Source organism: Danio rerio, chromosome 13 (genome assembly GCF_052040795.2).
Source record: "Danio rerio strain M-AB ecotype USA chromosome 13, GRCz13ab, whole genome shotgun sequence".
Lineage (NCBI taxonomy): Eukaryota > Metazoa > Chordata > Actinopteri > Cypriniformes > Danionidae > Danio > Danio rerio.
The window spans coordinates 37,609,809-37,632,676 of record NC_141033.1 but is presented as its reverse complement, the minus strand read 5'-3'; the positions used below and the strand labels follow the sequence as shown (position 1 = coordinate 37,632,676).

Sequence of the window (22,868 nt, the reverse complement as noted above, 5' to 3'; positions counted from 1 at the left end):
AAGGAATAATAATTATATGCGGTAATAAGCAGACACTTCAGAGTATAGAAATAAAGAACAAAGCTGCATTCATGCCATGTCATAATTACTATAATTTGAGAGGACAATACTTGACATTCTGACTCACAGCTGTTCAGGTGGTCGAACTTGGAATTATGCGCTTTTACGCCAACACAAACATCTCCTAAATGATTCATCAGCAGTCAGGTGACACAGCAGTCACATGCTATGAGTCGTAGCTCTCAGAAAATTCAGTTTACAAGCTTTAATTATAGGTTATGCTGCAAAGTAAATGCTTTTCATAAGTTGGAACTAATAAGCAAGCAAAACCAAAAAAAAGATTATGGCTAAAGTTTATACGAGGAATCATCATGGTAGTCTGTGTACTGTAAATCTCATATTCCCTTTACAAATTTAAAATGAATAAATCAAAACGCAGATTGTCAGAGTAGCTTATATTTTATACATACTGTATACAAAGCAAATGAAGATGACTGGTTGGAAATGTATTAATTTTAATTTACTTTATTATATGCAATACATGACTCTAAATAATATTTTATTAGAAATGCTAGAATTAATTGTCATGTTGAAGTTGAAAAGTGAAATAAGGTTCCATTAGATAATGTTTACTAGCATGAACAAACACTGACAATTGCATTAACTGCAGTGTTTATTCATCTTTGTTAATGCTAGCTAATGAAAACACTGTTCTTATTAACTCACGGTGCATTAATTAATGTATCAAGCACACTTTTGCATATTAATATTGCATTAAAAATCGTGAACTACATAAAAATCAGTATGCAGAGATCAGATTTATAACACTTTTAGCATGTAGATTGATTTCACTCAACTGGAAGAAAAGACCCTCCACACTGCTCAGCAATGTTAACAACTGTTATGTCCTGCCTGCAGCTTGAAGAGATCAGACTTTCCCTTAAAAATAAACTACAACTGATTATGTAACATGGAATTCATTTATTGAGTTATTGAATTTTAATAAAAATATATATTTTAACGGATGTGGTGGATCTCGATTATACACATAATTATTTTGCTTTATTCAACAAATAATACACCATCAACCTCTCCTACCCAGAAAAGACAGGATGTTCAGTGTGTGATGAAAATTCCAAAGATATTTACGACAGTAAAGGAATGACTGCTTGGAAATGGACAGAAACATGGTCAAGCTTCTACAGTTGAAGTCTGAACTGTAGAAGTCTGAAGTCTGAAAATTATTAGCCGCCCTTCAACACATTTCTAAACATAATAGTTTTAATAACTCATTTCTAAAAATGGGATATTTTTCAAGACACTTCTATACAGCTTAAAGTGACATTTCAAGGCTTAACTAGGTTAATTAGGTTAACTAGGCAGGTTAGGGTAAGTAGGCAAGTTATTGTATAATGATAATTTGTTCTGTAGACTATAGAGAAAAAATATAGCTTAAAGAGGCTAATCATTTTGACCTTAAAATGTTTTTTTTTTTTTTTATTAAAACTGATTTTATTCTAGCCGAAATAAAACAAATAAGACTTTCTCCAGAAGAAAAAAAATATTATCAGACATACTGTGAACATTTCCGTGCTTTGTTAAACATAATTTAGGAAACATTTTAAAAAGGGGAAAAAATCAAAGGGGGCTTATAATTCTGACTTCAACGTGGTTAAGAAGTGCTTTTAATGTAAACCTTTATTTTCCTCTTTGTCCTAAAGCTAATCTGGTGTACTGAACGATCATTTAAATTTTATGTTAATACATGTGAAACATTAACATTTTAAGAAACTTTAAACATTTCTGCATCAGCATTCACCGAGAATTCACATGCAAATCACCAAGCTTCTCAACAAAGGACTGTAAAACGTGCCTTGGGAAGGTAACTTTCTTATTGGTCAACTTAGCTCTTAAGGGTGGTACAAAACCATCCCTATAAAAACTGGTGACTAAGGCCGCAACCCAAGGGAAAGAAAACTGACCCAGACCCCAGGAGAGACAGTTGTTCCTTTCCAGCTCAGGACAGCTTCTCTTTAGGTCCAGGGAGCAAGTGAGCAAAAATGTGCAAAAATGGGATAACATCATAAATAATAATATTCTTATCTCCATTACTTTTCTTTCTTTTCCGTCGAGAGTCTAGTTACGTTTAGTGCACCACAAAATCAGAAGTCAACACAACTAGTCCTTTTGCCGCCTCAGACTTGAAACCACCCCACTCCAAGCCTCACAGAACAAAGAGCCAACCACCAGTTAACCATTTGGGAACCCAGCTCAACTGAGGGAGTTCTTCACAACACAAAAGGAGTGCAGGTAACTGCTCCACACTATAACGTTACTGATCTGGTGTAAATTATATAACACTAAAGAGACCATATAAGGATTAAATTGATGACTTTTGGTGCGCTTGGTTTGGTCCTACAAAATTTGAGGTTTTTACATTATTACACTCTCTCAAACTCTTATTTTTGATCATTTAGTCTTATCTAAAACATGTATGAATGTGTGTTTGTGTTTCTGTTAGATAAGTCAATAAAGTCTTGAACTTCAATCTTGTTACCCTGCTTAAACATAAATGGGTTTTTATTTTTGATAGCAAAAGCTGTAGTTGAAGACAACTGTTCGTTTGAACGATCGCTGGACGATTTGTTTGTTCAGATTTAAAAAGTTGATTCTTTTTAAACACACTTCAAATTAATTTTTAATTCACTTAAAGTTAATTCACAACAGTATGATTATTAAATGCTGTTCATGCATGTAAGAAAAATGTATATTTGTGAATAAATATCAGTTTTACAGCACTCAAGATAGTTTTACGATTGCTTTTCAGTCATTTTGAAACTTGACAGATCACATTGAACCATTATTTTAGGAAAAACAGCTTGTGAAGATGCTGTTAGGGTGAATAAATAATAGCAGAATTCTTTCATGATGTTTTCAGTGGTGAACGACTGGATAAAAATTTCTACTGTGTGTGTGTGAGTATATATTTGTGCTTTGCATTAGTTTGGGTGTCACTGTTAAAGCTGCACAATGTCAGAGAGACAGCCTGTCAGGGAGATGAACATCACACCGCGTCTAAATGAGCCAGGCAGACAATAAGCAGCACACAACACACACCGACCCAAAACATACGTGCACCCTTATTCTAAGACGCCGATCACTTACTATGAGCGGCTCTCAAGCATTCACTGCAACTGTGGCAGTCCTCTTCATTATTTAACACCACCTCAAGGCTTCGCTCTCCCCCCCTGTCGCTCTTTGCCTGTTGGAGACAAAGACAGGAACAGGAAAGAGGATCCCAACTCAGCCTTCAGACAGACCTCAAACTGCGGCTTTGCGAATGAAAGGGGGCACACTTAGCAGGAGGCTGCTGTGGAATTAAAACCAAACCGCACTTTGTTGTATATTAATTATTAAATGAGCGCTCCGAAACGTATTAGTATGTTTCTTTTTGATTCTCTAAAGAGGGCTGACTTCTTCAATATTTCATCCCTCTGACGAAACACAGCATCTCATGATGGGAATCAAAGTTGTAAATTCATATCCAAATTATAATGGCAACAGAAACCCCCCTGAGATGATAACGTCTGTCTGTAAAAAAAAAGTATATGTAATGCGTTTGTTGTGTTGTAGCATGGATCTTATACAGTCTTATCAAGAGCTGCATTGTTGTTGTTTTTTTCTGGACTGACCTATTTACTTCTGAGGAAAGTCGAAGTCTCCAGTTCACACCACTAACTATTGGACGACACTTTTATTGTGGAAAAACTCTTGTGTGAAATTATATCTTTTAATGATTTTTCATTAGAGAGTAATAAAAGAGCAGGTCAAGCTACTTCATTTATGCTACAGTCATAATCTAACCAAATATGCTTTAAAATGGCTTTATATTATTTATTTTAGAAGTTTATTTAAACTGTTCTGATTTCATTTGAATGTTGTGTAATTGTGCTATATGCAGTGGAAAGTTATGGTTTGCTTAATTAAGAAATGTAAAATATTAGCACTGGAAATATACAAAATATTTAGGGCTCTATTTTATCAAGCTAGGCACAAAGTCTAAAGCGCATGAAACAAAAGCATGAAGGGCTTGTCGGAATCCACTTTTGCTGTATTAAAGTTGGAAAAATAAGCTCTGTTCCACTGCGCATGTTTCTGAATGAGTAATGGGGGTGTGTTTTGAGACTAAGCCAATCAGAGTCTCATCTCCCATTCCTTTTAAGAGTCAGCTGCATGGCGCCTTGGCGCAGTTGCTATTTACATGGCGGACTTTGTAAGTGGAAAAACGGAACACTTCACTAGCGATAAAACGATTAAACAGATCATCTGCAGTAAGATAAAAAAATTAGCCTCTTCCAATTGACCTCTTTACTTTCACTTTCTCTTTTGTGGATAAGGAAACTGTGTTTTACACACAGACATTCATTCGCCTACATCATTTTATTTGTTAGACACAAAGTTATGTTTCAAAACTGTTTCTAAATTTAGTTATAATTTCCAGCAAACAAATAAATGAGCAATAATAACGAAGTGTGGTCAAAAAACGGATTTTTATCCAAACAGGTGGACAAATCTAATTTATTTTATTTTTTTTAATAAAACTAATATAAATATGCATTTAATGAATGACTACTACTAATAATATTATCATTATACAAAAGCAAGTTGCCATGAATAAACTGAAAAAGATGAAGAAGGCATGGAGGCAGTGGTTTTGAAATTTATATAGAAAATAATAATTTTTGTATTATTTTATTCCTTTAACTCATTTTCACAAGTAAAGATATTTGTGTATTGCTGTACATCCTGTGTGGTTTAAGCAATGTGTAAGCGAGGCGCACAACTAACGTGCTCTGCGCTGGACTTAAGACTTGCTTTCAGCTGGTCTATTGCACAGTCTATTTTAGTTCCTCAAAATAACAGCGGGCGACGCAGTGGTGCAGTAGGTAGTGCTGTTGCCTCACAGCAAGAAGGTCCCTGGGTCGCTGGTTCGAACCTCGGCTCAGTTGGTGTTTCTGTGTGAAATTGTATGTTCTCCCTGCCTTCGCGTGGGTTTCCTCCGGGTGCTCCGGTTTCCCCCACAGTCGTACAGAAGAATTGGGTAGGCTAAATTGTCCGTAGTGTATGAGTGTTTGTGTGTTTGGATGTTTCCCAGAGATGGGTTGTGGCTGGAAGGGAATCCGCTGCGTAAAAACTTGCTGGATAAGTTGGCGGTTCATTTCGCTGTGGTGACCCCAGATTAATAAAGGGACTAAGCCGATAAGAAAATGAATGAATGAATGAAAATAGCAGCGTGCCAGTGCGTCTTAACACACCTCTTTTCTAAATCAAAACACCCATGAGTTAAATGAATTTGTTATTTAAACAACACGACAGAAAATGGGAAAACACGTCGTGGCAAGCATGTCTTGCGCCTTATAGCACCAAGTGTATGATAGGGTACCTTAGTACCCTTAGTTTTTCTCAAATAAGTACAATTTCTATTTTTATTGAAAGAGGGAAAAAAAATACAAATCAACTTGTAAGATGATCTTATATATGATATAAGAGGTTCTTTTAACAAATGTAATAATGGATTATCATAGATTAATATGTAGAATGAGTTATTAACATGTAATAATCCATTCTAGGGGAGGTAAAATAAAAAAATTTATATAAAATAAAATAAAATTTTACATATAAAATTTTAGAGGATTCAGAAAAAGACTTTAGCACTGCATCTTTTAACAGACAACTTTATTTTTAGGGGGGCAAACTTGCCCTTTAGCAATCAAACTGCCATAATTTATATTTTGAACATAACTGGTTTCATCTGACTGTACAACAACATTAGTCTCATTGCATAATTTTTACAACATAGAATATAACTTTCAGGTGTCTCAAGAATGTATCTGCTAATTTGGAAAATGTGATATACCATACTGTAAATGTCTAAATTGTTTTATGTGTGTCTCTTTAAAAGCAAATAAGCTGCTGCTCCCTGCCTCTTCATAACCAAAAAATGGCAGTGCCTATACAGCTTGGCATTTGGTTACTTCGATAACAATATATAAATCAAAGAAGCCTAAGCCATCTGTAAGACGTTGTATCATATGAGTATTATACAGTTATGTCAAAAGTACACACAGTTCACATAATGTTGGTTGTGTATATAAACATATCAAGAAATTGCAAGATTAAAAAATTGCCTATTAGATCAGTGGAAACATATATTTTTAGAGATGCATGGCAATAACACACTACTAACTCCAAGTTGTCAATTTTTTATCCACAGCATATTATGACATGCATGTTTTTGGAGGGAATCTCAGAACTACAATCAAGGCTTTTAAAGAATTTTATAGAAAATAATTAATAGAAAATAATCAGACTTTGTGCTTAATAAATTTGCAAATCATTTTCATTCTCAAACAGCAACATTAAAGTGTAAATAACACAAAGCCTTTTAGACCTCTTTGTAAATGACCAGTTATCAGCTGTTATCTTTAACCATATGGAATGAATCAGTGCTTACAAGTTTCTGGTTCAATCATTGTTTGTGGCAAAAGCCTAGCAGCTGCCTTTGAGATGAATGGGAATGTTATCTGATAACTTTCTCTAGGTATTTTAGAACTCCTTGGGACTGATACATTTGCTGCGGCCCCATCTATCAATAACAGCCTTTTGGCAATGCCTGCATTACACCATGACAGGTTCACAAAACATCTGAAATGGGCCACACAATCTGTGAAGGTCGGCCTGAAATGATCAGGTGAAAATAAATGTGTAAACAGGAAAGGTTTCCAACATTGGAATCGTTCCAAACATTTTACAAAGCCTCAGGTGCAACCCAGCAGCCAGATAGAGGATATTCCTGATGTGGAAGCATTAAAACTCTTGGGCCAACTGCAAAGAAAAAACCTTTAAAAAAAAAGCTTTTAAGCCAGGCTTTCCTTATGGTATGACCCCAAAACGATTTTTAAACTGTTTTTTTATTATTATTATTTAAAGTCCATGAGTCTTACATGAAATTTGTTTCAGAGTTGTTGAAATATTTTACGTGTGATTGTAATTATTCTGCAAGGACTGTTGTAGTGCTCATTCTGATTGTTTAGTTTAACCTTGCTTCCTTTGTTCCACTTCTTCGCTCATCATAAGTTTCTGTGGTTACTGATTATGTCATTGATTGTTTACATAATTACTCATCAGTTTCATCTCTTCTCATCTTAGTTTGCTTGCCTTGTCCTCATGCATATAAAAAAAGACAGACACACACACAGTGATGTTTATAGGGACTAATGATTTTATATCTTACAAACTGTATATTCAGCCCTTTCTAAACTTATTTCGTTTAGTTGCCATGGCATTATGTCTGGATTTCTGTTATTTAAATTTTCTTTCAGCTTCATCTTGAGTAACAAAATGGTAAAAAAAACAAAAAAAAACAGTTATTAGTTGTTTAGCTCTTGAGCTAGACACCCTCACTATGTGTGTGTGTGTGTGTGTGTGTGTGTGTGTGTGTGTGTGTGTGTGTGTGTGTGTTTGTGTGTGTGTGTGTGTGTGTGTGTGTGTGTACATGTGTGCATGTTTTTGTAACATATCAGGGCACAAATCCGTATAATAACATACGTATGACACAAGTATTACAAGAATGGGGTGAAATATGAGGACATTACTGATGTCCTTTTTTCTCAAAAAGCTCAAAAGTTTTTGTTTCAGAAAGTAAAACTGTAGACAGTTTTCTGTGATGCTTGGTTTTAGGGATAGGGTGGAGTTATGGCAATAGAAAATACAGCTTGTATGGAAACCTATGCAAACATATGTAATGTACCCACCAGTGGTCACCAATCTCCGGGCCACAGATTAGCTGGTAACAGGCTGCACAAAATATATATATATAGTCTGAAGCATCTTTAATTTTGAAAAAATTGTTTGTTTTGAAAAATGACCATATTCTCGTGGCTATGGCTTGGTCACTTGAGTGCCTAAATTAAATCCAAAAGCAAGTCACATGACGAGAACTGACCAATCAGCTTAATACTTTGTGTTGAATGTACACATTTCGGGCGATGTAGTGGCACAGTGGGTAGTGCTGTCACCTCATAGCAAAAAGGTCGCTGGTTCGGGCCTCGGCTAGGTCAGTTGGCATTTCTGTGTGGGGTTTGCATGTTATCCCTGTGTTTGCGTGGGTTTCCTCCAGGTGCTCTGGTTTTCCCCACAGTCCAAAGACATGTGGTACAGGTGAATTGGGTAAGCTAAAATTGACCATAATGTATGTGTGTGAATGAGAGTATGAGTGTGTATGGATGTTTCCCAGTGATGGGTTGCCGCTGGAAGGGCATCTGCTGCATAAAACATGCTGGATAAGTTGGCGGTCCATTCCACTGTGGTGACCCCAGATTATTAAAGGGACTAAGCCGAAAAGAAAATGAATGAATGAATACACATTTCGATAGACTAATTATCTCAAACAAACACAGAACAGCCAATCACTGCAGTGCTTTTTAAATGTCTCCATTTTTGTCAGCTTGTCATCCTGGTAAAAAGGTTAATGGTTGGCCCCAGCAGTAATAGAGCAGTGTATGGGTGTTTTACTATAATACAGCAGGCCTGCAATACAGTAGGCGGTAGGCTATATGAATAGTCACTTTTATGAGTATGACATGATAGTGTTGTTTGTATCAAGCCCTTCAGCACATGAGTTGGTTTGTAGTCGAGTCCTCTAAGTTGATCCTGTCAGCCGCTGCAGCTAAATAAATATATTTAATAGCTCCCGAAATATGTGTGCACTTGCTGGAATGAATCTCTACACACACACACACACACACACACACACACACACACGCACACACACACACACACACACACACACACACACACACACACACACACACACACACATCCACTGCATTACATAAATTACACTTAAGCAGCACGTCTGCCTCAGATATTCAATACGCCACTTCCAGCAGCAACACAAGATTTGCAGGATTAGAAACAGTAAGCTGGACGTGAGATCAATACATTGATTCCCTCAAGCCTTCCCAGCACTGGTTACGAGACGCTTTTCATTTCCCAACAATTAGCAACTAGCGCATTACATGATTTTTTTTTTTTCAAAGAACATCCTTTCATTTTGTGAACAATTCTCACTTAGAGCGAGGACTGGACACGGTGGTACTTTGGGTGTGGAAGAGCACGACAAGAGCTATGATAGATGTTGGGTCAATATCTGCAGGGCATTAGCGGCTCTCTGAGGGCTGGAGTGTTAGCGGTTAGCAGCACCCATCAGCCTCCATTATGTAGCCACTAGGGCAGAAGATGCAGGGCAGAAATAGAACAGAAATGTGTCTTTCAGGTTTCTGACCTCCAAATAGAGCTCACCTGTGATTTAACAAGGTCTCCTTTTAGATTTGGCCAACAATGTGTTCGTTATGAGACTGGTTTAAATTGGAGTTCACTGTATGGGTTGTGGAAGTCTCTTACTCCTTTTTAATGCAATAGATAAATTTACTTTTCATCAATATTTTTTTGCATCTAGATTGAGTTATTTTTTACATTTACATTCAATATTTCACAATTTAGTCTGTTTACTAAGCACAAATAAATGTAATTGCACTTAAATTAAAAATTTGTGTTTGTTCCTCACAATGCAAGATATTAAAAATAAAAATACAATAATCGGCCACTTTATTAGGTATGCCTGTCCCACTTTTCATTATTGCAAATTTCTTATCAGCCAATCACATGGTAGCAACTCAATGCATTTAGACATGTTCAAGACAATCTTCTGCAGTTTTGCAAATTTGCACTGTCCTACCAAAATTGGACATGAGAAGATCGGAAAAATGTTGCCTGATCTGATGAGTCTTGATTTCTGCTGCAACATTTGGATGGTGGGATCAGAATTTGGCCTCAACAACATAAAAGCATGAATCCATTCTGCCTTGAATCAACAGCTCAGGCTGGTGATGGTGGTGTAATGGTGTGGAGGATATTTTCTCTGCACACTTTCGGCCCCAAGTGCCAATGTCACAGCCTACTCGAATATTGTTGTTGACCTTGTCCATCTCTTTATGACCACAGTGTACCCATCTTCTGATGGCTATCCAACAGTATAACGCGCCATGTCATAAAGTGTGAATCATCTCAGACGGGTTTCTTGAACATAACAATGAGTTCACTGTACTTAAATGGCCTCCACAGTGACCAGATCCCAATCCAATGGAGCACTATTTAGGATGTGGTGGAACGAATAATGGATGTGCAGCCAACAAATCTGTAGCAACTGTGTGATGCTATCATATGGACCAAAATCTCTGAGGACTATTTCCAGTACCTAACTGAATCTGTGCCACGAAGGATTAAGGCAGTTCTGAAGGCAAAAGAGGGTCCAACCTTATACTAGTAAGGTGTACCTAATAAACTGGCCAGTTAGTGTATACATTTTGTTTTTAATTTCAAAATTCTCACTTTTTTAAATAATATTTCATATATATATATATATATATATATATATATATATATATATATATATATATATATATATATATATATATATATATATATATATAATTCTGATTCATATCTGACAAAAGCAAACAAGCCAGACCAAAAAAAAGTTCAGGAGAAAAAAACTGTAGTCAGAATAGTAGGAACATAAATATATTTTTACTTTCATTTTCTTTATTTTGTGGCAGGAACAAGCTTCCATAATGGATTGTGTGCTTTTAACAGAGGGTAATACCTTCATGAGGCAAGATTGGTAAATGACCACTATCTTTTTCACAGATACAAAACAAACAAGCACAGAGGTGACAGGTGACTAATATTGTGGATATAATTTGGCCCTTTTTGTGCACTAGAAGCAGGGCCATGTATCTAATGACATGATGTGCGGATGTCACGACGCTGTGGGAGCATTATGGAGGTGTATTAAAACAAGCTGGAGGTGATGGAGGAGGAAATGCACCATGATGAGAGTACTGAACGGCGCAGCACATAACCCACGTAACCCAATGAGCCGTCAGCCATGACCGTCCATTACCCACACCACGCTACAGGACTGCAGATAGACAGCCACAGAAATATATTAGCCAGTCCACTAGAGACTGAAAGAGAAAGGGAGGACAAGAGATAGCAAAAGAGAATGAAATATTAGTTTTTGTAAAAGCAAAACAACATGTTCAAGAGGATGGAGGGTCGTTCGAACAAGCCCTGGATTTTGGAGGACATGGAAAACAGCACTGAAACCCTAATGGATCTGCCTACATGGTCAGGAATATGTACTGAAGTGTCATCTTCTCCTGCACTCAACGCAACACTTCACTGAGGCTCTGAAAACAGCCTCTGCCTTTCATAGATTTCCAAATGTCTCTTGTTTTTGTTCGGAGAATGATGGAGAGGTAAGTAGATGTTACGAGGAAGCTTGTGTGATCGAATGAATTACGTTTTGATGGTGTTAACTACAGTGGCTGAGAAACCTCAATGCGGTGCAACTTAAGAAAACAAATGCAAATAGAAAAAATACCAGCAAATTAAAAAAACATCAGTTTGACAGCACATGTGCAAATAGGCACAGACAAACAAAAACAAAAACAAAAACAACAGCAACAAAAAAGCAAATGCACTGTAAATCTTCACAACACACAGTCACAGGCACATTAAGCAACCCAGGCTCATTCTGGAAACGTAGTCCCGCGGACATTTCTGGAGACGCGAGTTACGTGGCTGGAGGTACGTATGGCTGCATGCTGACCGCTTACCTCCGTGTGGGGCTTTCCCACCGCAACCAGTTTGTCTGGTAAGCTTGTCATGTACATCAGTGGGCTTGATGACGCAGAGAGGAGCTGAAGACGGCGACCGGGTTGGAGTCTGGGGAAGGGCGGTTCCAGAAATCACGTAAGACAAAAACAGAATCCAAAAAATAAAGTGATTGAGTGAACAACAGGCTGAGAATGTGGTCAAATCCAAAAATGTAGTCAAAATCAGATGAGGGCTTTTCTTTCTCTGGATGGCATTTTTTTAGGGTTTAGGGAAGCGGGGGCGGGTCAATCGGTAAAACCGCTAGAGTTCGGGAAAGGAGGAGGAGGGTGGGTCGGCCGACTGGCCGGTAGCCCAGTCAATCATTCAGCCAGTCGGACGGACGGTCGTTCCACAGCGGCCTCTTGTGGGTTTACTTTTTATGGTCCCCCAACACATTTCTGTTGTGGTCTGTGCTACGTGCAGCACATTAATATATTTGCATATGATGTGAGAAATTGAGTGTAAATATTTTCTCAAATTGTTAGTGTTATGAGCTTTGTTTTGTTTTAGATTTATTTAGTGTTAGAAACTTTTGAACTGAATCATATAATCTATTTTCTTATTCAAAATCATGTGCAGAACATCTAACTAGTATATTTCAATTTATTCGCACAGCAGCAAGATATTTTCTGTTAAAATTGTCTTAAAATCTCCAGAGCAACTTGCCAACATTTGGTTTTGATATCATATCAGCAATACAATTAAAATTGTGCCATCATTAATTTAAATTTGTCTCAAATTAATTTGTCTCGAAGAATTCTAAACAAAATAATTTTAGCCTATTTTTCAGGCTAAATAGAAAGAACAAGCTACTATCAATCAATCAATCTATCAATCAATCTATCAATCAATCAATCAATCAATCAAAAAGCTTTAACTTCATTTGAAAGATAAGACTACCAATCTAAAAGCTGTCATTTTGAGCACTGCAAGTAGAAAACTGTCAGTGGCAAATGCTACACATCATACATTTATGTTAAGAACCACAGAAAAGTCCCCAGACACTTTTATAGCTCTACTTCTCCATCATTTTCTTGTCTCTCAAGTTTTAAATGCAAGACTTTTTAAGGTGTGAGAGAGTATGTCAAGAATTAATGTCAGCTGCCACGAGGTACCAAAAGGCAAACAAATTCATCTTAAGCACTGCCAACTGAAAATCATTATGCAGAACAGCTCTCTCTATCAGTCTAATCGACACACATTTGCAGACATTTCTGTGTCAGAGGACTCAATTGTTTGGGAGTTGATGGTACACTTCACCCTGTGAAGGTTAATGTTCATCAGAAAAAACACCTTTCACCTGCAGTCCTGCCCAATCTGGGTCAAAGCCAAGCCAATGCAATATGGTAAATATATGGCCTGTACTAAATTGACAAATGTAATCTAAAAGTTTTTAGTCACTTTCACACAATAAAATGACAAGTAAACTGGTATAAAAATATCAAGGACCCTATTATACATCCTGTGCATTAAGGTGCCAGACGTATTTGGTGCGATATGTTGCTATTTTCAGACCAGCGCAACACTTATTTTTATGTTTTGCGCCACGTTGGCGCATGACATGGCTGTGCCAGTCTATAAAGGAGGTGTGTTAAGGCGTATTGCTCTTTTGAAACTAAAAATAGAGCATGAGCAGAGCATGTTAGTTATGCGCCTATTCAGGCCCAAACGCTGACACATTGCTAAAAATAAAGGATTAAAATGTTACAAAATTATTATTTTCTACATAAATATAAAAACCACTGCCTCCATGCCTTCTTCTGGGGCTTTTTGCAGTTTTTTATGACAATTTGCATTTGTATAATATTATTATTAGCAGAATTGTTTATTATGGTCACACTCTATTTTGATGGTCCATTTGTTGAATTTAAGTTATATTGCAACTAATTCTCATTAGATTATAAGTAGACTGTTAGGTTGGGGTTAGGGTAAGTGTAAACTGACATGTACTTGCAAAGTTTCTAATAGTCAGTTAAATGCCTGTTAAAGAAGCAATATCAGCAGATATTAAGCAGACAGTCTACTAATACTCAAAATAAAGTGTTACCAAATAGAGCCCCATCTGTGAACAGGCCGGCCATTTATATAAAATAGAAATAATAATAGGAATGAGGAGTTGTAACATTACCAGTAAATTGCCAGAATTCTGCTGTGTGTGAATACAAAAAAAAAAAAAACTGCACATGTATAATGAGAATTTGAGAACATGCTGACATTAGATGGAATCAGAACATTCTGATGCCGATGACGCATTCAGTCCACACTGTTTATGAAAAATAAAGCATTTTGACCAGTTGTCCAGACACATTTTGAGGCTGTTAGTTAAACAGACAATGTTTCTATGTTCCTCCTTAGTGCTAACTGTGGAAATAATGGTTGAGAAGACTTATGATAAACCAGTGAGTTTACCTGAAAGCAATGCATTTAACTATGTGATATGTGTGCACACGAACAAGAGGGCAATTTGCCAACTGGTGAGTCAGATTATGGTACAACACTGCTAGCCTTTCATTCCAAGGAGGATCTCACAAGCTGCAGGACAAGCAAAATTGTCCCATCCACATCTATTCAATGGATTTGTTCACAATACTTTTTTTCAGTCGCTCAGACCACTGTGTGGCCATATGAGTAATCATAACCACATACTGTAGCTGCAGGTAGCATCTCTGCCGTTTGATGCTATGCATTTTTTCCCTATAGTTTTGTATTGTTTTTTTTTTTTTTTCTGGGAAAAAGCAGCTGGCTGAATGCTAAAGTTTAAAATAAAAACAAAACCATCAACTACAAATTTGAATCCTATCATGTTTACAAATACAAAAACAGACATTTAGGCACTTTTCTGGTTAGCGATTTCTGAATTTACCAGTATTTTGTAATGGATGCATGAATGGTTCTTTATGGGAAAATTAGGGAACACTTTTTGAATTTACTGGCAACGTTGTTTAGGCAATTTTATGAACATTTACTAGTATTACTGTATGAAAGGGGCTGTACTCATTCTCCTTTAAGCAACCCGGGCTCTTTGTGGAAACGTAGCCCCGCGGACGTTTCTGCGGACCACGATTTACGTCCCGGGAGGTACGTATTTGAGCGTTTTTTTGTTTTCACGGATCCGCGAGAGGCCGCTGTGCGCGTTCCGTTTTTCGTCTTACCTGATTTCCGGAACCTGCTGTTCCCCGACTCGATCCCGGTCGTCGTCCACCGCGGCCGGCTCAGGCTCCTCCTCCGGGGCCTCCGCTCCGCTCGGGAAAGCCCTCCATGACCTGAACAGTTATCAAGTATAGGGTAAAGTATAAACCCTCTAACAATACCTGGCCCTTCTCCAAGCACATTCAAAGCAGCGCCTCTACCATGGAAAGCAGGCATTCAGCCATGGATGGTAAAGACCACAACCTTGAGAAACAGTCTCTAGAACATCTCTTGAGATCAGGGGAGTGAGATTTACTCTCACAGCTCTTAATGGCTAACCTCCAATTCAACTTTAATCTCACTCTCATCCAGGTCACGGCATCAATGTCACCCCTACAGTTCTACTAGTCCTTGTCTGAGAAGTATTCAAATCATCTTCACCTCTCATGGAAAGCAAACATTGAAAAGGGGATGCTAAAAAGCCTGCAGGCTGAAGTGTGACTCTTGAGATCAGGGGAGTAAGGTGTGTTTGCATAGCCCATACTAACTGTCTCCTGTTGCACTCAATCCCCTGATCATCACTCTCACATGGGTCACAGCACCAATGCAACACCACCATTTGTACTTGTCCTGCATCTAGAGCAGGGATGGCCAAATTCAGTCCTGGATGGCCTGCGTTTTGCAGGTTTAATCAAAATTGGTGTGTTTTAATCAAACACACCAACGAAGCTAATCAGTGTCTTCAAGAACACTAAAAACCTACAACCAAGTATGTTTGATTAGGGTTGGAGCCAAACTCTGCAGGACACCTGCTTTCCAGTACCAAGTTTTCCCATGCCTGGTCAAGAGGAATTCAAACTGATGCATTTACACTGTAAACAAAATGCTGGCTTTCACACAATTCTTTCATGTTGTCCCAACTCAAATCTATTAAGTTAGTTTCATAAGTTTTACGTGGGTTTTCTCCGGGTGCTCTGGTTTTCCCCAGTCCAAAGACATGTGCTATAGGTGAATTGGGTAGGCTAAATTTTCTGTAGTGTATGTATGTGAATGAAAGTGAATGGGTGTTTCCCAGGGATGGGTTACAGCTGGAAGAGCATTCGCTGCATAAAACATACGCTGAATAAGTTAGCGGGTCACTTAGCTGTGGCGACCCCTGATTAATAAAGGGACTAAGCCGAAAAGAATATGAATTAAAGAATGAACAAGCAGCAAAAGTCAGTGCAGGAGGCAGGCAAGCTAACTAGGATGCTGTAAACACAATATGGCATCGAACATGACTAAGATCTGTCCAAATGCTGTATTTGTATACCCGAAGGCCATTTTGGAAAGTGGACACTTGTAGATATTGGTTTAAATTTGGTAAAATGTGGATGTCACAAAAACATAGGCAATTGAGCCAAAAAACACGACTGTCAGCTCTGATAAAATTAAACTCAGACCGGAAAAATGAGTAGGAACGAAACAGGCACATCCTCTGTCATTAAAATTGATGATGGCTTTTATTTTAAACGTTTTCAGCTAAAGCATTTCTCCCAGCAGCATCTCTATAACAGCAGAGCAGAGTGAAGGTCACATACGCAATATACTGCAATGCTGCCATTCACAAGCATTCTGGAGAAAAATTGCAATGGAAGAGACTAAGTATATATTAAATTATTCATTTAATAATATTTCTCTTTTTTTCCTCTCTCTCTCTTTCCTGTTCCATCCTCTCCCCTCTGGTAACGGCCAGGGGTTTTGCTGTGGTAATTGAGGAGCTTCAGAAACATGCAGATGAACCTTTGAAATGAGGAAGGAAATAAAAGAGGAAGAGGAAGAGGGGGGATGGACACATAATTAGCTGCTCACCTCTGGCTCTCTGCAGGCATTTCCCTAGAGGACGCCTTTCCTAAATCTCTCTCTATATGGCACCACACCATTAAATTCACTTCAACATGAGGTGGATCACTCTCACCACCACCGGTGGCCAACACTTTGGGAGACCTGCCGGAGACACTTTGATTTAAAACACTGGCTGAGCTGGAAATAAAAACTGGTTGGATATAAAATAAATTAACTTCTTTGTATTAGACAAATTTAGTAGTGAGCCACACGATGAAATAAAACCAATAAAAATATATATTTTTATTTTGTTTTGTATATTACTGTATTTTACATTTTTAATTAATGATCTGTTGTTTACTAACATTCAACACACTACATTGTCAATTATTAGACCTCGGCTAATTAGTCTAATTGTTTTTATAGATGACAGCAAAGTGGGTTGTGTATAAAAAAACAAGACACAACAATATATTTTGATTGGCTGGAAACGAATAGCAGTGAGCTGCAAACTGGGAGCCATTTTGCAGAGGTTATAACATACTAAAGGGAAAAAGAGAAAACCAATTTCAGCTAGATGACATTCATTTCCTTTGAGGTACCAGTGAGGATATAAAAAGTATTGTTTTTTTTTTTATTCAACATTCTGTACTGCAAAAAGGTTGTCGGTGGCACATTTTTATATATAATACAAAGCATTCTAATGCTCAGCATCATGTCTTCTCATGTGAACAGCCCTCTCACAAGAAGACAGGGGTCTCTTTCTTGTCTTAAGAGTTTATTTTTATTCGAGTGAACACTCAAATATTTTTGTAAGAATTTTATGATCAATTACAAGCAGCCTTGGTAAGCAGTAGAGACTTAAAAAAGAGCAAACCCCAATGTTTATTAAAGTGTATAAAGTAAAGGTAAAGACACCCTCAAGTAGTTTTTTTGAGATTTTAACAGATTTGTGTGTTTTGACTATCACTTAAGACATAGTTAGCACCTGTTAGCTTTAACTGTGGGGATAATGTTGAGCTTTTGTCAGCTAATTTCATCTTCCGGGTTTAAAACCATTATTGGGGCGGGATCAAAATCAGTAACATAGTGCTTGTCTGCCTGTTCAGTGATGTTGGTTTCTCATTATTATTCATAGCAGAGTTTTCTTATCCTATGAGAAGACCCTGCTTCTTAATAATTTATGACTGCCCAAGCTTCAGTTGACAAACCTGCCAAGCTGTGGGACGGCACGCAGTATTTAACTGTTCACGAAGGGTTGTGTGTTTGTTTTCATGATCCACGGAGTTTGTTGCATGACTTTCACTGTGATGCTATCAGTACCGATACAGCCAACCTGTTTGTGTGCATCAAGCATTTTTGTTGGGAGAACTGGGTGAGAATTGGAGAATGGCGGATTTGTCTTTTATCATTTGAGATTGTTACCACTCAGACATATCGCCTATCTGGGCTGCTGCGTTTCCACATGTATAAAAATCTCCAGATGACCGGAATGGATAGAGAAAGAGCAGTGCTTAATTTGAGCTGGATCTTGCCGGGTCCTGTTCCGGGAAATGTCAGACATTCGTGTTTTGCATTCCGGTATTTATTTTAACTGATCCGGCATTAAATTTTGTGTGGTGAATGTATGTGTGTGTGTGTGTGAGAGAGAGAGAGAGAGAGAGAGTGAGTGAATGAGTCAGTACGGACAATTCAGCCTACCCAATTCACCTGTACCGCATGTCTTTGGACTGTGGGGGAAACCGGAGCACCCGGAGGAAACCCACGCGAAGGCAGGGAGAACATGCAAACTCCACACAGAAACGCCAACTGAGCCAAGGTTCGAACCAGCGACCTGCTTGCTGTGAGGCTACAGCACTACCTACTGCACCAGTGCATTATATATATATAATTTTATATATATATAAAATATATATATATATAACTGTAATTTCCTAGTTTTGTTCTGGAAATTACCCATTTACAAATTAAGCACTGGTAAAGAGACCTGCTGTACTATTATCCACTGTGACTGTCTGCATTTAGACCCCGGGATTCAGAGGGAGAGAAGTCCTCCTTATTTATATTGTTTAAACATGATTATCTTTATAACGATATATAGGCTAATGTGGTTATGTGTATATGAAATACGAATAGCTTATCGCAGGGGTTCTCAACTGGTTTGGCCATCGGACCCACATTTTTACAAGGTCATCAAGCTGCGACCCAAATTTTTAAGAACTATAATACAATTTTAGGAATTATACTTAGTTTGTATTTATTTGTTAACATAAACAAGTAGTGATAGATAAATCATAAGAAATTCACCAAGACTTACAAATAAACACTATTTTATTGTTGTCATTTAACAAAATGGATCAAATTATAGAAATATTACAAATTAAAAGCGACAAATACTGTTAATAACAAACTGTTAATAAAACATTTTCTGGTTTCTAAATGTTGTTTTAATTTAGAAGGTTTCATGCTCTCATGAGAGCACCTCACTACCTATGACACTGAGGCTTTAAGTCTTTTTTGTCTATATATATATATATATATATATATATATATATATATATATATATATATATATATATATATATATATATATATATATATATCCATACTTTAGATATTCGGGGTCGTACTTACGCTTGACATATTTGTTGCAATAATCAAATGAAATTTCACATGTCAAACAGTAGGGTTGTCGCGCATGCATTTCAAAATAAAAGTCCGGTATAAGCAAAAATAAGTAAAAAATGTAACTTTTGTTGTTGTTTTTTTAACACACACTCCGACCCACTGAAAATGTTCCCGCGACCCCACCAGTTGAGAAACAATGGCTTATCGTATATGTAACAGCCCATTTTAACTTTACAAACTGAACCGACTGACAGTTGTTCGTCCCCCTACTATGCCGGCAACACCCACTCCTCCCTCTGCTTACTTGAACTTGCAAAATGGCTAATTATTGTGAACTTAGATTATGGCAAAAACAAAAGAAAATATTTAGGATGTAAAAGGGATTAAGCCGAAAGAAAATAAAAAAATGAATAAAATATTAAATTGCACATTATGCCAAACATCCTAACTTCTAGAACTACTTACAGATGGTTAAAAAGCTCAACCCTTACTGTTCAAACCAAATAATTTGTCCTCAACACTAACAAAAAGTGGCTTTTAAATGTTACATCCCTTAATTTAAGAACATCTTAACATGATTTTCAGACCGACATGTGTGAACCATTCAGCAGTGTAATTTCTCATCCACAGGTCTTTCCGTGTGTGTTGCTGATGAAGCAGCGAGTGAATGTGGTGAAATTTCACACCTAATTCCATCTCTTAAACACAAACACCTCTCAGCCCAAAAGAACCAATCCCCCTGAAATGACGGCTGGAAAACCTCACCGGAATGTTTGGCCTTGGCTTAAACCAAAACCAATGGAGGCTCACTTTCTCCAGCCTGCGCTTTGTGAGCGAGCCAGTCCTCCTTATCGACGGGCCAGTGGTAATAGGATTGCCTTTCACACCAAAGGTCTCCTGCAAAAGAAACAGGGGAGGAAGGAAACCAAGGCTGAGCGCTTTCTCACACACCGTCACACACGACCAACAGTGAAGAAGTGTATTTTTCAGAGCTACGGAGACTGATGGGTCACCTCAACAGAGGCTTAGCTGGGGATATCTGAAGGCCAGAAATTACAGAACGAAAATGTAGAGGAAAAATTCTGTTCTCATAAGGGGGAATAAAGGATAGTGCCGACAGCTATGAGCTCAGAGATTTTGACTTCTCACTGATTCTTATTTATTTCTTTGCTTTATTTTTTTATTATTTGAGAAAGATAGACGATGGTTTGAATTCCTTAATACTCTCTCAGAAGCTTTAGCTTTACTCTTGAAGGCGAAAGATAAAAGAGTCCAGAATTGTGAGAAAACCTCCACCTTGACCAGGATCTCACCTTGCATTCACAGATTAAATATTGATTTCCCATCATTAGAAAATTGATTTGCAATCAGTTTGGAATTGATTGGAGGTGTCAGCCTTGGAGGTGATGAAATTAAAATATGGTTTGATGTTACCCTCAACTAGCCTGATTATCATAAATGCAATCTGTTTTACAGGCGCCATGCGTCAACCTGTGTCAAGCGGTCACCTTGAAGAAAGATACAAGGAAAGAAAGGCGGATTAATTGGTGAAGCTGGCAGAATAAGCAGGTGACGATTGAATTGATGAAGCCCTGCTTTTAAAAAGATATTTTGTTAAATAATTATTGATCTGATTAACAAATGTGAACTATAGAGTTGTTGTTGATTTTTTTCACAATATTAGAGGCAAATCAATTAGAAACGTTCGTTTCAGTATGTTGATGTACTCCCAACTGAAACGGAATATTGAGTAGGGGGCGGGGCTTTCTTTTTGAGCATCATTCACTCGTAGCAGACTAACAGTAAGAGGGGTATGGTTAAGAATATTGTAACTGAAGCCATCAAACTGACATCAACTGAGAAGGTGTAGTCACTTAAAACATGGAAGCAAATGCTCAGACATTGAATAAAGATTACCAAAACAAACAAAAAAAAAAAAACTTCCAGTGGATTGAAGCTGCGGTCACACTGCACTTTTCTCTCCATAGACTTCCACGCACGCGAATGCGTCAGACCAGAAACGCAAGCTCGTGCGACAAGTTTTTGCAGTTCGCTGTGGTGGAAAGTTCAAGCTTGGTGAACTCTGACCTGTGAAATCGCATCACATGATTACTTGAGATCAATGGACGATCAAAACATGACCTTTCTGGTGGAAATTGAAAACATAGAGCAATCGCTCGCTTTTTTAAAAGTCTAATCGTCTTGTTTAATCCCAACCCCTTTAGCAGTGCCGTACAGCAGAATTTCACACACACAAACTCTAGTGTGACCGCAGCATAACTTGTATGGATTAATTTATCACCCCAAAATTTGTAATTAGCAATTTGTGCTAGCAAAATAATCATTGTAATTTTTGATTTCACATGGACTTTAAATGGTACCTGGTAATGGTTCCTGATTAAATATGTCACAGTAAACTTTACTGAAAAAAACAACAAAAAAACTTTAAACTGAACAATATATTGATTGTGTAAAGTGCAAAAATATAAGTACTGTAACTACAAAACAAACAGACTTATGTAACACATTCACAATAAATGTAAATCACCTAACCCATTACAATATTTTAAAACTAAATTACACTGCAGAACAGTTAACAACAGCATTCCTGGTATTCTAAAATCACTTTTAAATTTCCCCAACAGCTGAAATATTACAATATTTGCCACCAAGAAACAACACCATCCTGACTCTTTGCATGTCCTGACCTCTCATGAAATTGTTTAAAACGAAGACACAATAAGCAAATACACAATCAATTTCACACACAAAAAAGTCACTATCTGATGAAATAGCTGAAATATGAACACAATATGGACCCGGACAATGAACCAAAAACCATTAAAAAAACGAATGCTCATACATATCTGTGTTTGTCATAGTCACAATGTTGCCCATTACAGTACAATACACGCATCAGAAATATGTATTCTTGCAACAGACCATTGTTTGTGTGAGTGACTGAGATATCTCTAATAAAAACAATGATAAAACCAGCCTGATCTCACAAGAAAAAATAACAGTTTTATATTTTTGGTTGAAAAAAGTGGCTAATTTGTTGTCCGTTTTATTTCAGCCCTATAAAAAACATAACTTTTTTTTAAAAGCAGGCATTTCCCTAAATTCTACCACTAAACCCAACCTTCTTTGTGGATGAGCAATTTGTGCTAATATGTAAATTTAGATTAGCCTCCAGCTCAAAACATTATTAATTGCCTTAAAATTGTGAGATGATAAAACAGATAAAAAAATACCATCAAATGTCTGCACATTTAACACGCATGGAAAAAGTGCAGCTTGGACATTCTGTTAAATGTCTATCTTTGTATTCCACAGAAGAAAATAAAGACCTGTCATACAGCCTGACCTGAAAATGAATGCTGGGCGAACTATACCTTTAAACCTAGAAATATAAGCGGCCTAAGGCATGAGGCACAGCGACAGAGTTCTCTATTAGGTCTCACTGATAGCTGTCTTGCTCTTTCAAAGTCACAGGGCAGAAA

General features: G+C 37.4%; 1 protein-coding gene and 1 long non-coding RNA gene across 11 annotated transcripts in view; one reads left to right on the top strand and one right to left on the bottom strand.

The window, feature by feature from the left end:
* Positions 1 to 22,868, bottom strand: part of LOC141377032 (uncharacterized) — a 316,142-nt gene that overhangs the window by 61,695 nt on the left and 231,579 nt on the right. For 2 of the 10 annotated variants that reach the window (XR_015506211.1, XR_015506221.1), the window contains 3 exons: positions 20,131 to 20,262; positions 14,937 to 15,047; positions 10,673 to 11,853 (listed from right to left, as the gene is read on the bottom strand). The exons of 2 other annotated variants lie outside the window; for them this stretch is intronic. Coding sequence is in view for 2 of the 8 variants with exons in the window: in XM_087279575.1 (XP_087135701.1) it covers positions 20,131 to 20,262 (132 nt within the window). In the remaining 6 variants the exon portion in view is untranslated. Of the gene's footprint in view, positions 1 to 1,502; positions 3,263 to 10,672; positions 11,854 to 14,509; positions 15,048 to 19,365; positions 20,263 to 22,868 lie in introns of those variants that run through there. 6 more of the 10 variants (XR_015506208.1, XR_015506219.1, XM_087279575.1 and 3 more) reach the window with 4 other exon arrangements.
* Positions 1,965 to 21,303, top strand: LOC147841153 (uncharacterized). The gene is made up of 3 exons (XR_015506227.1): positions 1,965 to 2,310; positions 19,996 to 20,768; positions 20,842 to 21,303. It is a non-coding gene; the product is annotated as an uncharacterized LOC147841153 (long non-coding RNA).